At 57.1% G+C, this 13,674-nt stretch overlaps 1 protein-coding gene across 3 annotated transcripts in view; it reads right to left on the bottom strand.

Annotated features, from left to right (window-relative positions):
- PPP6R2 (protein phosphatase 6 regulatory subunit 2) overlaps positions 1-13,674 on the bottom strand; it is a 62,986-nt gene that overhangs the window by 3,886 nt on the left and 45,426 nt on the right. For all 3 annotated transcript variants that reach the window (XM_039704553.1, XM_039704555.1, XM_039704554.1), the window contains 10 exons: positions 12,555-12,640; positions 12,184-12,264; positions 11,748-11,845; positions 9,284-9,341; positions 8,308-8,435; positions 7,326-7,480; positions 4,962-5,115; positions 4,544-4,632; positions 3,933-4,113; positions 330-488 (listed from right to left, as the gene is read on the bottom strand). In XM_039704553.1, the coding sequence (XP_039560487.1) occupies positions 330-488; positions 3,933-4,113; positions 4,544-4,632; positions 4,962-5,115; positions 7,326-7,480; positions 8,308-8,435; positions 9,284-9,341; positions 11,748-11,845; positions 12,184-12,264; positions 12,555-12,640 (1,189 nt within the window). The remainder of the gene's footprint in view (positions 1-329; positions 489-3,932; positions 4,114-4,543; positions 4,633-4,961; positions 5,116-7,325; positions 7,481-8,307; positions 8,436-9,283; positions 9,342-11,747; positions 11,846-12,183; positions 12,265-12,554; positions 12,641-13,674) is intronic.

The following is a 13,674-nucleotide window of genomic DNA, read 5'->3' as shown; positions in this document are numbered from 1 at the left end:
AGCGAGGGAGAGCTCAGAGCCCCTGGCAGGGCCCAGAGGGGCTCCAGGAGAGCTGCAGAGGGACTGGGGACAAGGGACAGGAGCCAGGGAATGGCTCCCACTGCCAGAGGGCAGCCATGGATGGGAGATTGGCAATGAGGAATTGCTGGCTGGGCTGGAATTGCCAGAGCAGCTGGGGCTGCCCCTGCATCCCTGCAGTGCCCAGGGCCAGGCTGGACACTGGGGCTGGAGCAGCCTGGCACAGTGGCAGGTGTCCCTGCCATGGCAGGGTGGCACTGCAGGGGCTCTGAGCTCCCTCCCCCCCAGCCACGGCAGGATTCTGCCCTCACCTGTCTCTCGTGGCCGTGTCTGTGGCAGCTGTGACAGCAGAGGCCCCTCTCTGGTGCCCGTCCGTGTGCGTGGCCGCGCTGCTCCGGGCTCCGCGGGTGGCTGCGGCCGTCCCGGCGTCGGCCGCGGGCAGCGTCTCCAGAGCCTTTCCATCAGAGCCACTGGGGACAGGGCAGGGACACGTTAGGGGAGCTCAGCCCAGGGGAAAGGCAGACCCACGCTGCAATGGGGCTCCAGTTCCAATGGGGCAAACAGAACTCCTCCTGCTCTCCTCACACAGGCCTGAAGATCCCATCGGGAATGAGCACTGGCATAAGCTGGGATCCAAATCAGCACGCACATCCTGAGGGCTCCAAACCCAACAGGACACACCAGAACAGCTCCTCGAGGGAGGCATTCCCAACTCCTGCTGCAGATCCAGTCTGAGAGCTCCCAAAGCACCATTCCCACTGCCACTGCTGGGGTGGCACAGCCTGCTCGGCTCCAGCACGGACACAGACACTGCTCTGCTCCACAGCCTCTGCCCAAGGGGCTCCTCAGGCTTCTGGGACACCCAGGAAATCCTGGGTTTAGGGCAGATCCTAAAATCCCATGCAGGAAAACCCCCAGGGATGGGATGTCCAGAATCCAAACATGCTAAAGGCATTCCAGGGACCATGGAGGTGCCTCCTGAGGGACAACATCCCCAGTGAGGCACCAACAACCTCAACTCAAATCCTGGGAAAGGAGAACTGCAGGAACAAACCCTCCCAATCTCTTCTTTGTAATAAACCCACCCAGATTTCCAACTGGAGGAGGGATTTCTGTGCACATCCCATTTTTTGGCTTCCAAGGCAGAGGATGAACTGCCCCAGGAATGTTTTCTTCCCAGTTTCCATCCAGAACAATTTTTTCTCCCTCTCTCCCAGAGCAAACCTCCACAAAAGGGAGGAAAGCTGGAGATGGCTGAGCTGGAATCCTGTCACAGGCTCCGGGGGAGTTTATGGAATAAAATAATCCCAGCTGGATAATTGGACATGTGATGGAGATTGGAGACTGAGGTTCTATTTCTGGAGCACTTCTCTTGAAAAAAACCATGAAAATGAGGAATAATGATATCCAAACACTCCCTTTCCTCCAGGGCTCACAAGCTCCTCAGAAGTACCAAAATACACCTTGGAGAGACACGGGGATGGAGCTGCGCTCCCAGGAACGTCGCTGGAAAAAAACACTTCCCACACAAAAAACTGGAGCTCGACATTTCCATGGCCCTAAGAAAAACTTCTGAAGCCCAGTCCCTGGAGTTTCCAGGGCAGGAGGATTCCAGAGGTACCTGAGCACCCATGGGGGCTTGGGACTTTCTCTGCCTTCCCCGGGCTCCTGGAAAATCCCAGCTGGACACTCAGGGCCAGACCCAGGGTGACACAACCCAAACAGGACTTTGTGTGGGATGTCCTTTGTCCCCTGGACACTCCAGGGGTGGGACCCCAAACCTCCCTGGGCAGCGGGATCCAAACTGGGAAACAGAGCAATTCCTGAGCTGCAGCTCCCTAAGGATCCCCCCGGGCAGCTGGGATGGGGCTCACAGAGGGTGGAACATCTGGAGGATTTACTGGGCTGCAACATCTGGTTCTCCACAGAATCCACAGAGGCCTTGGGCAGCTCCAAAGATAAAAAACCTCCAACGTGGATTCCAGGGACAAGGGGAAGGAAACCCTGAGTCCCTGAGCAGCTCCAAGGAGAATTAGAGATCCCTGTGGATTCCAGTTATTCCAGGGGCACAAGGGGATGGGAAAACTGCTCCTACACAACAGGAATGGGGTCTGGTGCAGGTTTTGGGGAAGTGCTTGGAGAGAATCACAACCCACAGAGTGACTCCAAATGTTCCTGATTTCCCTGGAATCACTAAGGAAGGGTAACAAATGGATATTCCCACTGCAGGCTGAGTGGTCTGGGAGAGCTGAGGCCACTGGGAAGGCTCTGGGAGGTGATTCCCACTGGGAGCCCAGGCCTGGAGCAGCTCCAGTCCCAGCTGTGGCACTGCCCCTGTCCTCCCACAGCTTTCCCTGGGACCTCTGGCCAAGGACACAGCTGTGGAGAGCCACAGACACCATGGGAGGTGTCAGGGGAGGCCACGGGTGCTCTCTGGCACAATGGAATCAGCTCTGGAGAAGGCAGGCAGGCAAAGGCAGGCAGGTTCGGGAAGCTTTATCCCTCTGGAATGTGGACAGACACTTGTCTGGAGAGGAAAACATTCCCAGTGTGCCAAACCAGGAACAAACACTTCCCTCCTGCCAGGAAAGCAGGGAAGAGGTGAGAACATCTCCTAGAGGATGGACACAGGAACAGCTGGAGCTGGGCTGGGGAGGTTCGGTGGGTACCAGGGAAGGCTCTTCCTCCAGAGGGTGCTGGCACTGGAGCAGCTCCCCAGGGAATGGGCACGGCTCCAGAGCCCCAGGAACTCTGGGACTGTTGGGCTGTCCTGGGCAGCTGGACCAACGACCCTGTGAGCCCTGCTCAGCACATTCCCTGATCCTGTGGGAACCCAGCCAGCCCAGGCAAGGTCCTGCTGTGCCCACACCACGGGCCAGGGGAGGAGAAGCACCTGGAGCACAGCTGGGATCAGATCCAAAGGACAACCCAAGAGAAGGAGAGGCTGCTTTCAGCACGGCTGGAACTGCTCACCCTCTGCTTCCCACCAAGCCACAGCCAGGCCATACCCAAGCACAGAGTGCAATTATCAGAATTAATGCATTTATCGGAACGAATGCATTTATCAAACTGAAATGTATCAAAATTAACTGTGTTTATCAAAATGAATGCATTTATCCAAATTAACTGCATTTATCAGAATTAATGCATTTATCAAAATCAACTGCACTTATTAGAATTAATGCAATTATCAGAATTAATGCATTTCTCAGAATGAGCTGCTTCCAACCCAACAGACCCTGGGATAACTCCTGCCCTAATTCCAGGGAATTCTGCAATCCCAGTGCTTTCCCAGCCCCCCGGGCCCCCAGGAGCTGCTGCTGGCTGAGCATACCCAGGGATGACCCCAAACTGTCACCAAGCATTGCTGAAGGAAACTCCTGATCCTGAGTCAGGTGCACAAACCCAGGGACTCAGGTGAAAAACACAAGGAAATCCATGGCAGAGTTTGAGGAAAAACCTCAGAATCTTGGAACTGGGTAAAATCTCTGTGAATGCAGCAGGTGCTGACTGGGCTGGGCAGCAGTTCATGCCCCATGATTGGAGCAGGCTGGATTGAGGATCCAATTCCTACAAACCTGCCCAGTCCCTGGATCTGCTCCAGCCTTTCCTCGTGCTTTTATCAATGAGAACCTGAGTGGGTTAAACCTCTCCCCATGGCTGCAGGAGCCTTTACTCTGCTTTTCTGAGCGATCCCACCTGGATCCTGCCCCGGGTCCAATCCCAGATCATGGACAGAGATGCTCCTGTGACACTGGAGTGGCCCAAAGGAGCCCAACCCTTCTCTGGAATAACCCTGTGCTAAATATGTCCCTCAGCCCCCCCGTGCCAGGCTCCCAGGGGACACGGAGCCCACAGAGAGGGGACACTGGAACCACGCGGGGCCACCCCAGCCCACGGAGATCCCTTCCCACCTGGAGGGAGCTGCCCTGTCCTTGCTGGGCTCCTGTGCCGTGGATTCCGTGGCAGCCTTGGCCTTGTCGTCGTCGTCGTCGTCGCTCTCGGAGCTGCCCGAGGAGCTGCTGTCCAAGGCCACCAGCGGCGCCTTCCGTGTCCCACACGCGTTCCACACACAGGGAGAGGCAGCAGTGCTGGCTGCGGGAGGAACACCCACACTGCAACCTCAGGAAAGCTCCCTGCCCCGGCCTGAGGGGTCAAACAGGGCCTGCAGCCACTGCAGCTGGTCTGGGAGTCATGGGATGGGGTGGGTGGGAAGGATCTCAAAGCCCACCCAGTGCCACCGTGGGTGGGGACACCTGCCACTGTCCCACAGTGCTCCCAGCCCCGTCCAGCCCGGCCTGGGACATTTCCAGGGATAAATGAAGGGTCCCTGTGGTATCAGCTCCATCCCTTCCCTGCTGACACTGTCCCAACAAAGCCTCGGGATCTCTGCCGTTGTTTCGCTCTCTGATCCCGCAGGGAACGCTGAGGGCAGGGGCCCTGCAGGGAGCTTTCTCCTGCCCCAGGTGCTCCATGCAGAGTTCCCAGGGGCTGAGGGCACCCCGTGTGGCCCCGTGTCACTCACAGTTCTTGTCCTGGCCCTGCGCCGGGGTCCCGTCGGTGCCACCGCTCTCGGTGCCCACGGGGGAGCTGCAGCGAGGGTTGGACTCGGAGCTGGGGAGGGAAGAGCCCTGAGCACGGAGCCAGGACCAGCCCAGAGCTTCCCAGCACCCCAGGAGCAGTCACCAGCCCGGCTCTTCCTTCCCATCACTACTGTGAATTTATCTAAATTTCCTGGTTTTCTGTGTCCCACCCCAGTCAGGAGCACTGGGAAGCAGCAGGAAGCACAAAGGAGCCCTGATCCACATCATCAGACAGTATTAAACAACAAAAGGGAAGCCATGGGAAGAAGACAGGATTACAGCCAGGCACTCTATCAGAACACATCCCAAGCATTCCCCGGTTCCCAAGCCCCAGGGGAGCTGGAGTTCCGTGGCTCTTACCAGCAGAAAGGCTGGAAGTCTGTGAACTTGGCCCAGCCCTTCTCCTCCGGGGCGCTGCTCTGCGGGGCGGCCGAGTCCCACACGCTGGAGCCCACGTCCATGGCCACGGGCGGCTTGGGGCCCGCGGGCTCGAACACGGCCGTCCAGCCAGCCCCTGGGGACACCACAGCCTGGGTGCCAGCCCAGCCCCAGCCGGCCAGGAGCACCCCAGAGACAGGCCGGGGGCACAGCAACCCGGCCCAGGGACATCCCAGGGACAGACCTGGGGCACAGCAACCTGGCACAGGGATATCCCAGGGACCCCAGACACACAGCAACCCGGTCCAGGGACATCCCAGGGATCCCAGGGGCACAGCAACCCGGCCAGGAGCACCCCAGGGACAGACCTGGGGCACAGCAACCCGGTCCAGGGACATCCCAACACAGCCCAGGAATATCCAGGGACCCCAGGGACACAGCAACCTGGCCCAGGAACACTCCTGGGATCCCAGGGACATCCCAGAGACACAGCAATCCAGTCCAGGGACATCCCAAGGATCCCAGGAGCACAGAAACCTGGCCCAGGAACACCCCTGGGATCCCAGGGACACAGCAACCCAGCCCAGGGACATCCCAGGGATCCCAGGGACATCCCAACACTGTCCAGGAACATCTCAGGGATCCCAGGGGCACAGCAACCCGGCCCAGGAACACCCCTGGGATCCCAGAGACATCCCAACCCATCCCAGGAACATCCCAGGGACCCCAGTCACACAGCAACCCAGCCCAGGCCCCCCTTCCACCCCCGCCTGTGTCCCACAGAAATCCCCCTGCAGATGTTTATCCCCAGGAGAGGCATCCATGGAGACAAATGACACCGTGGGTGCTTCACCCCCCAAGCCAGTGATTCCCAGCTCCCAGTCCCTCAGTTCCCTGCCAAAAGCTCCCATCTCCATCTCCAATGGTTGGGTTTCAGGCAAGAACTGATCAATGGATTCCAGTATTTAAGATCCTAAAAATCACCCATTGCTTTTTTTCACAGTCCCGGACTCCAGAATTTACTTCCATTTCTAGTCCCATTTCCTACTTCCAGTCCTACAAATCCCACTTTTGGAAGAGCATTTTTCCTTAGCTTTTCCCAGGGAAGAGGGAGGATTGCAGAGCTCTGCAGGGACAGAACCAGGCAAGAGAGGCCCCCCAGGGCTGCATCTCCAAAACTGATCCCAAATTCCAGCTGAGTCTCCAGAGGGTGACTGGGCTGCCACTCAGAGCCCCCTAGGACTGGGAGGTTCATACTGGGACTGGGAGCTTCATACTGGTTCTTCCCAATGGACTGGAATTATCTGACACCTCCAAAGGGGTGCAGAGGAATCCTGGGGTAACCCTGCCTGGTGCTCACAGTGACAACACAAAGGCAGCACCCAGAGAAAAAAATGGTATAAAACTCAAAAAGCATGGAAAAATGGATGGTTGGGAAATTTTTTTGTCCCTTGGAACTGTTCTGCTGACAGCACCATGTGTGTCCAGCATTCCCATGGTGTCATTTACAAAGGGAGTTGGGAAAATCCCTGAAGGGAGCAGACCAGATGGAAAAAGGCAATTTACAGGGGCCTGGAGGGACAGGACACAGGGAATGGCTTCCAGCCCCAGGTTTAGATGGGATCTTGGGAAGGAATTCCTGCCTGGGAGGGGGAGCAGGGGCTGGGCTGGAATTGCCAGAGCAGCTGGGGCTGCCCCTGCATCCCTGGCAGTGCCCAGGGCCAGGCTGGACACTGGGGCTGGAGCAGCCTGGCACAGTGGAAGTGTCCCTGCACTGGCAGGGTGGCACTGCAGGGGTTCTGAGCTCCCTTCCCACCCAAACCCATTCCTGGGATCCCAGGAAAAGCCTGTCCCTCTGCACTCCTGCTCCAGTCACTGTAGGGATGGGTTTGCCACAGGCAGAACACAGCTGGAAAAGCAGGAGAATGGGCAGGAATAAGGGTGTGGAGACAGCTGGCAAAGGTGGGCACACAACTCCTGTCCTGGGATGGGAGGAGTTCAGGTCACATCCCTGCACTGCTGCTTTGACTGGATTTTCACTGAAGGAGTTGGGATTCAGGGAGCCACAGAACCATGGAATGGCTGGGGTGTGAGGGGACCTTACAGCTCCTGCCCTGGGCAGGGACCCTTTCCTGGGATTCTCCCTGTGGGGCTGCCTGCCACAAGGGCTGTTCTGGGCAGGGCTGCAGCTCCAGAGGCTCCAGAGGCTCCAGAGGCTCCAGAGGCACAAAGCGAGCCCTGGCATTCCCGTTTCCCCTGGCCAGGAGGAACTGGGGACTCTCCAGGGGAGCTGGCAGTGTGTGAGTGCTGCTGTGATCCCTGCAGAGCCAGGGATGTGCTCCCAACCTTGGCAGGAGTCCGAGTCCTTCTGCTCCGGGGTGCTGCCCTTGTGCGGGGAGGGCGGCGGCCGCTCCTCCTCCTCCTCCGAGTCCACGCTGCCGTCGTGGTCCCCGTTCTCCAGGTCACTCTTGGAGCTCTCTGACGTCTGTGACGCTCCAAACCTGAACGGGAGCTGGGAATGAGCCACGCCTGCACCCCGCAGCTCCTCCTCCCTGTCCCTGGGGAACAGCCCAGAGCCTTTGCCAGGGTTGTTTCCCCCAGAATATCTCCCCCAGCTGCTCAGGAAAATTGTGGGTGCTCAGAGAGATTCCCCCGGATTCCCGAGGGCTTTGGTGCCAGCATTCCCTGGAGCTGCAGGACAGAGCCAGGGCTGGGGACACCACACAAACCAGTGCCCAGCAAGGGGACAGACACTGGTGTGGAGCCCACCCTGTGCCCGGGCAGGACCTGAGGCTTTTGATGCTCAGCAAGGACACAGTGAAGTCTTGGATGTTTTCCCTGTTTCCTTTGATCACACTGCAGATTGGGAATTATGGAAATAACTTTATTTTAATGAGTGGCTCTGTCAAAGGGATGAAAAATTATTTCAAAGCCTGAGATGCCCCTGGGAGGCCTCTTGTTCTCACTTCTCTGATTTGAATGTTCTGAGAAAGAATGTTCTGCCCACTCCCCTCAGTCTCACCTCCTCCTCCTCCTCCTCTCCAAGGATGAGAGAAGGAGCAAATTCCAAGTGTTTCACACTGAGGGTGAGGGTTTTTAATGTGTTTGATGGAAGTCTCATTAATTAGGTTTAATTCCCTAGAACTGGATCTGTCTCCAGTTCAGGAGAACCCTCAGCACACGTGGCAGGGAAAGGGCTCGGGGTTGTGTCAGATAAAACCTCACAGCCCCAAAATGACACAAAACCCAAGGAATTCCTCCTGGGCTGGGTGGAAACGTGCAGATTCCCAGCAGCAGGGGGAAAATCAGGGCTCTGCTGTCACCTTACCGTGTCCTGGACTTGACCTGGGTCGCGTAGGAGATGTCCTTCTCCTCCCAGATATCCTCCTCCTCCTCGTTGTCGTCGAACTGCTGGATGCGCTCGTTGCAGCAGGCCTCGAACAGGGAGGCGTTGGGCTGCAGGGCCAAAGGGAAACCACATTACAGAGGTGTTCTGCAGACACTGCTTTGAGCCCAAGCCTCAGGGCTGACCAAATCCAGCCTTGCTCCCTGGGACCACCTGGGACCAACCTCTTGGGATCACCACAGTCCAGCTGCTGCTTTGCTTTGGGGCAATAAACCAGGAAAGGCCAGGAACAGCCTGGCAATGTTTGCATCCATGGGAAATCCATCTCTGCCTATGCTTCCCTAATCTGTGTCTGGAAAGATGATCTAAAACTGTGGGAGCTGGGGGTGTGCACCTGGAGAGGAGAAGGACCCAGGGAGAGCTCAGAGCCCCTGGCAGGGCCCAGAGGGGCTCCAGGAGAGCTGCAGAGGGACTGGGGACAAGGGACAGGAGCCAGGGAATGGCTGCCAGTGCCAGAGGGCAGCCATGGATGGGAGATTGGCAATGAGGAATTGCTGGCTGGGCTGGAATTGCCAGAGCAGCTGGGGCTGCCCCTGCATCCCTGCAGTGCCCAGGGCCAGGCTGGACACTGGGGCTGGAGCAGCCTGGCACAGTGACAGTGTCCCTGCCATGGCAGGGTGGCACTGGGGGGACTCTGAGGTCCTTCCCACCCAACCATTCCAGGATTCCCTGATTCTAAGAACAGACTGGCACTGCAGGGAGGGAGGAAGACTCCCTCTGCACCAGGGGTGCTGCCTCAGAGGGAACCTGTCCTGGGAGGAGCCCCTGAGGGGCCGAGCAGCACCCTGGCTCTCAGCCCCTCTGCACTGCCCAAACCCCCCACCCTCTGCTCTCTCAGAATGCAAGCAGCACCTTCCAGAGGCGCATTTCCTGCAGCCCCAGCCCAGACCCCACTCACGCTGTCGTCGTCAGCATCGATGTTGAAGTTGATCTCGGCGATGCGGTCGAAGGGAGCGCTGCGAGGGAGGAGGGAAGAGCCTCAGGGGGGCCCAGCTTCCCAGAGGGACAGCAGCAGAGCCAGAGCCACTCCTGGGGGCCACTCCTGCCCACAGTGCCCCCTCACCGAGGGTTATTCCAGCCTAGCACACCCCCAGCCCATGCAGGGGGCTCTGGAGGGGCTTCCTGGAGGGGACAGCCGGGGGGTCGGGGTCTGCTCCCAGGAACAGGGACAGGAGGAGAGGGAAGCCAGGGCAGCTCAGGGTGGGCACAGTAGGAATTTCCCCATGGAAAGGGGTCAGGCCTTGGCAGGGGCTGCCCAGGGAGCTTTGCAGTGCCCATCCCTGGAGGTGTCCAAGGAGTTCCTGGAGGTGGCACTCAGGGCTCTGGGCTGGGACAAGGTGGCCATTGGGCACAGCTGGGACTCCACCCCAGGGGCTGCTGCTTTGCAGGTGGGGTCTCACCTGAGCAAAGGAGTAGAATCCCCCCTCCCCTGTGGGTCAGCCCAGCATGGGGGGAATTCTGGCCAGGGCCTGTGAAGTTCCTTTTTAAAGGACCAGGTAATTCCCAGTAATAGGATGAGCTCTGTGGTGCTGGGTGCTCAGTTCTGGTGGCTGCTCCTGGGATTGATCCTGGTATTTAATACCTTGAGTCATGTGAGAGGGAATTGTGGTGTCCCAGGGATATTCCTGGGGATGGAGCCCGGGCTGAGGGGCCCAGTCCCTGTCCCTGTGCCATCCCTGAGCCTGGGCTGGCTTTTCCCCATGGAAAGGGGTCAGGCCTTGGCAGGGGCTGCCCAGGGAGCTTTGGAGCCCCCATCCCTGGAGGTGTCCAAGGAGTTCCTGGAGGTGGCACTCAGGGCTCTGGGCTGGGACAAGGTGGCCATTGGGCACAGCTGGGACTCCATGGGCTGGGAGGGCTTCTCCAACCTCAGGGATCCTGGGATTCTGTGCATCTCAGTGCAGGAGTGGCCCAAAGCCCGAGGTGTGGCTGTTCTGTGAATATCCCAGGATATGAATATCCCAGGATGACCCAATTCCCAGTCCGAGCCAGGGGAGCCCCTGGTGGGAACAGCAGAGGGTGCTGCAGGCCCAGAAATTCCCAATTCCCAGAGTTTGGATCCAGGAAGAGCTCACTCTCCCTCCTCATGGATCTGCAGCTTTTCCAGTGTCACTTTGTTTGAAAGACTCTCCAGTTCAACACTCCTGCAACCCCAGGGACACTGACACATGACTGATACTCCTGAAATATTCCAATTCACTTCCAGCCCAGTGTCCACAGCTGGAAAGAGCTGGCAGGGAGCACCACTCCCAGAATATTCCAGGTTGTGCAGGACATTCTCCTTTTCCAATCACAAACAGGGCCATAGCATCCCAAACACAGACTTTTTCCAGCTTCATGTTTGTTTTACACGGGCACAAGGCCCCTGGGGCAGCTCCTCAGGATTTAACTCCTCCCTGCCCCTCACTCACGTGGGGCTGTATTTGCCAGCAGTGAGGAGTCTATTTTATTATTTTATTTTATTTTATTTTATTTTATTTTATTTTATTTTATTTTATTTTATTTTATTTTATTTTTAGAAATATTTATGTGTAGAACTGAATAATTTCTGTTCAATTCAACTCTGATTCTATTCTGGAACTTTTTGGCCTTATCAAGTTTCTGACATCTCTAAGGCTCAGGAAAAGCCCTGGACGGGAAGGGCAGGGGTGCTGCCTTGGATCCCAAGGAATTCCTGGGATGGAGACAAACCCAGGAGCACTGGGGTCCCCTGGAGCACTGCTCTGTCCATATCTGGTCCCAATTTTAGGACTGTTATGGCCACTGGGATAATCCCAGTGCCAGCTACATTTCTAAGGAGAGAGGATGAGCTGCAGCTTTAATGGGATTAAAGGAATTCTGTAAAAGCAGCCAGTTCTGAGCTCTGGATTCAGCAAGTTGTGTAACACTGAATCCCCTTCCCTGTCTCCCTGAGCTGCCACTGCTCCTGATTATCCCTGCTCCCTTCCTCAGGAAGGGGAAAATGGCTGCATTTTCCATGGATTCCATCCGAGCACTGTCCCTTCACTCCTCCTTCCAAGAAGGATTTAATTCCTTGCAAAAGATCTGTTTAACTGCCCAGAGTCTGCTCTCATGCTTTGCCTTTAAACTCATTCCAGACCAGGGCCAGACCAGGGCTGGACCACAGCTGCCTGCTTTATTTCAAATATCCCTCTTTGAAATGAAGGAATACTTTTCCTTCTTCTTCACCTGGCTCTGGAGATCGGGCTGGGCTCCTGGAAAACAAGGAGCTGTTTACCACCTGAGGAGGGATACCAAGGCTCATTTGTAAACCTGAAGCAGAGGGAGGATGGGATGCAAAGAGGCTGAAATGCCATTCACCCCCAGACTCACTCGGTGCCATCACCAAACATCCCCAGACTCACTTGATGTTGTCATCCTGGTCTGCAAACTCCTCGTCGTTGAAGCCAAACTGATCCACAAAATTGGCTGTCATCTGCTGGATCTGGTACTCAGAGAAGGCCTGGCAAGGGATCCCAAAAAATCCATCAGTAGGGTGTCCAGAGACATGCCAGAAACAGTGGAGCTGCACGGAAATAGCTCTAAAATCCCAGGGAAGAGTGTGAAATCCTCACTCTGACCCCTTCCCAGAGCAGGGTCACACAGAGCTCTGGGATTCCCATCCTGGTGCCTCCTGCCCTGCTCCCAGGTGGATCCCAGGCCATGGAGCTGCTCTGGGAAAGCCCAGAGGAGCTGACACAGACTGGGAGCAGAGCTCAGGAAGCTGCTCCACGCCAGGAGGCACCAAAGGCAACCAGAGCAGCGAGTTTCCTGGGAATAGTGAAGGTGCTCCCAACTCACCTGCTGGAGAGTGAGCTCGTTGGGAAAAGCACTTTCAATGTCCTCATCCTCGCTGGAGGAGTGCAGGTGGTGGGTGCTCACCTGGGAAAGCACAAACCAGTCAGGGAACCAGGGAAAGCTGGAAAAGCTCCAGTGTTTCAGTTCCACCAAAGCCCAAAGTCCTGCCCAGGCAGGAGCTGCCCCAAGGAATCCCAGGGACCAGCTCAGCACCATGGATCAGCTCTGCTGAAGGACTGTTATGAAACATGTTTATGGAAATGCTTTCTACTCTGCCTTGAAGCGTTCTTCAGCAAAAGGAAAATGAGAAAAACCAGGAATATCCCTTTCTTCTGCTAGGGGAAGGCCAGCAGGCACTGGAGTGACCAGCTCACCAAATCCACCGTGTTCCTCCGGTTCGTCTCCGTCAGCGTCTCCTCCACGAAACTCTCCCACCTGCCCCTGCAGTCCTCAGGCAGCTCTGGAATGAGGGACACAGAAACATGGGAGTTGTGAGCCGGCTGGACTCCCTGGGACTCACCTGGGCTAAGGACTCACAGCTTCTCTCACCCTGGGAACAACCTCGAGCAGGGCTCCAGCTGTGCTTGGGTATTCCCGGGGCCCTTCCCTCTCATCCTCCCCATCCCAGCACATTTGGGAGCCCAAAGGGGAGCAGAACTTGAGGGCTGAGGTAGGGAAGTGGAGAAATAATAAAAGCAGACAGAGCAGAAGATTGTGCCCCCAGATTGTCACTGCCCGGCTGTGCCCCCTCCCAGCCTGGCAGGGGCTGAGCAGTGGGGATGGAAAATGTGGAAAATGGAAAATCTTCCTTCCTCCCACCTATAGCCACTGGACAAAACCAGCTCTCCAAGTGGATCCAGTGAGGGCAGCATGGACACAGCCTGGCAATGGGAATATCCCAGATGAGCACATCTGGGCCTCTGGGGACACTGAACCTCGTGTCTCTTTCCTCAGAGAGCCATGGAATCATGGAATGAGCTGGGTGGGAAGGGACCTCAAACCCCTCCAGTGCCACCCTGCCATGGCAGGGACACCTCCCACTGTCCAATCTTAACTCACTGCGTGGGAACCAAGAGCAGCCAAATGGGGTCTCACCATACTTTAAATGATGGGATACTGTGGGATTTCCCTGGGAACCCTTTCCAACGGGAAAGGACCTTGAGGAAATACCTGCAGTGAGTCCTCCCAGGAGCTCCCAAGGGTTATTTTTCCCTGGAGAGCAGTGAGGGGGAGCTGAAGAAGGAGCAGGAAGAGAAGGAAAAGGAGAAGGGGAAGGGGGAGGAGGAGGAGGAGGAGGAGGACGAGGAGGACGAGGAGGACGAGGACGAGGAGGACGAGGAGGACGAGGACGAGGAGGACGAGGAGGACGAGGACGAGGAGGACGAGGAGGACGAGGACGAGGAGGACGAGGAGGACGAGGACGAGGAGGACGAGGAGGACGAGGACGAGGAGGACGAGGAGGACGAGGACGAGGAGGACGAGGAGGACGAGGAC

Source organism: Passer montanus, unplaced genomic scaffold, assembly GCF_014805655.1.
Source record: "Passer montanus isolate IOZ18808 unplaced genomic scaffold, ASM1480565v1 scaffold177, whole genome shotgun sequence".
Lineage (NCBI taxonomy): Eukaryota > Metazoa > Chordata > Aves > Passeriformes > Passeridae > Passer > Passer montanus.
Note: the sequence above shows the minus strand (reverse complement) of the source record. Positions and strands in the feature narration are given on the sequence as shown.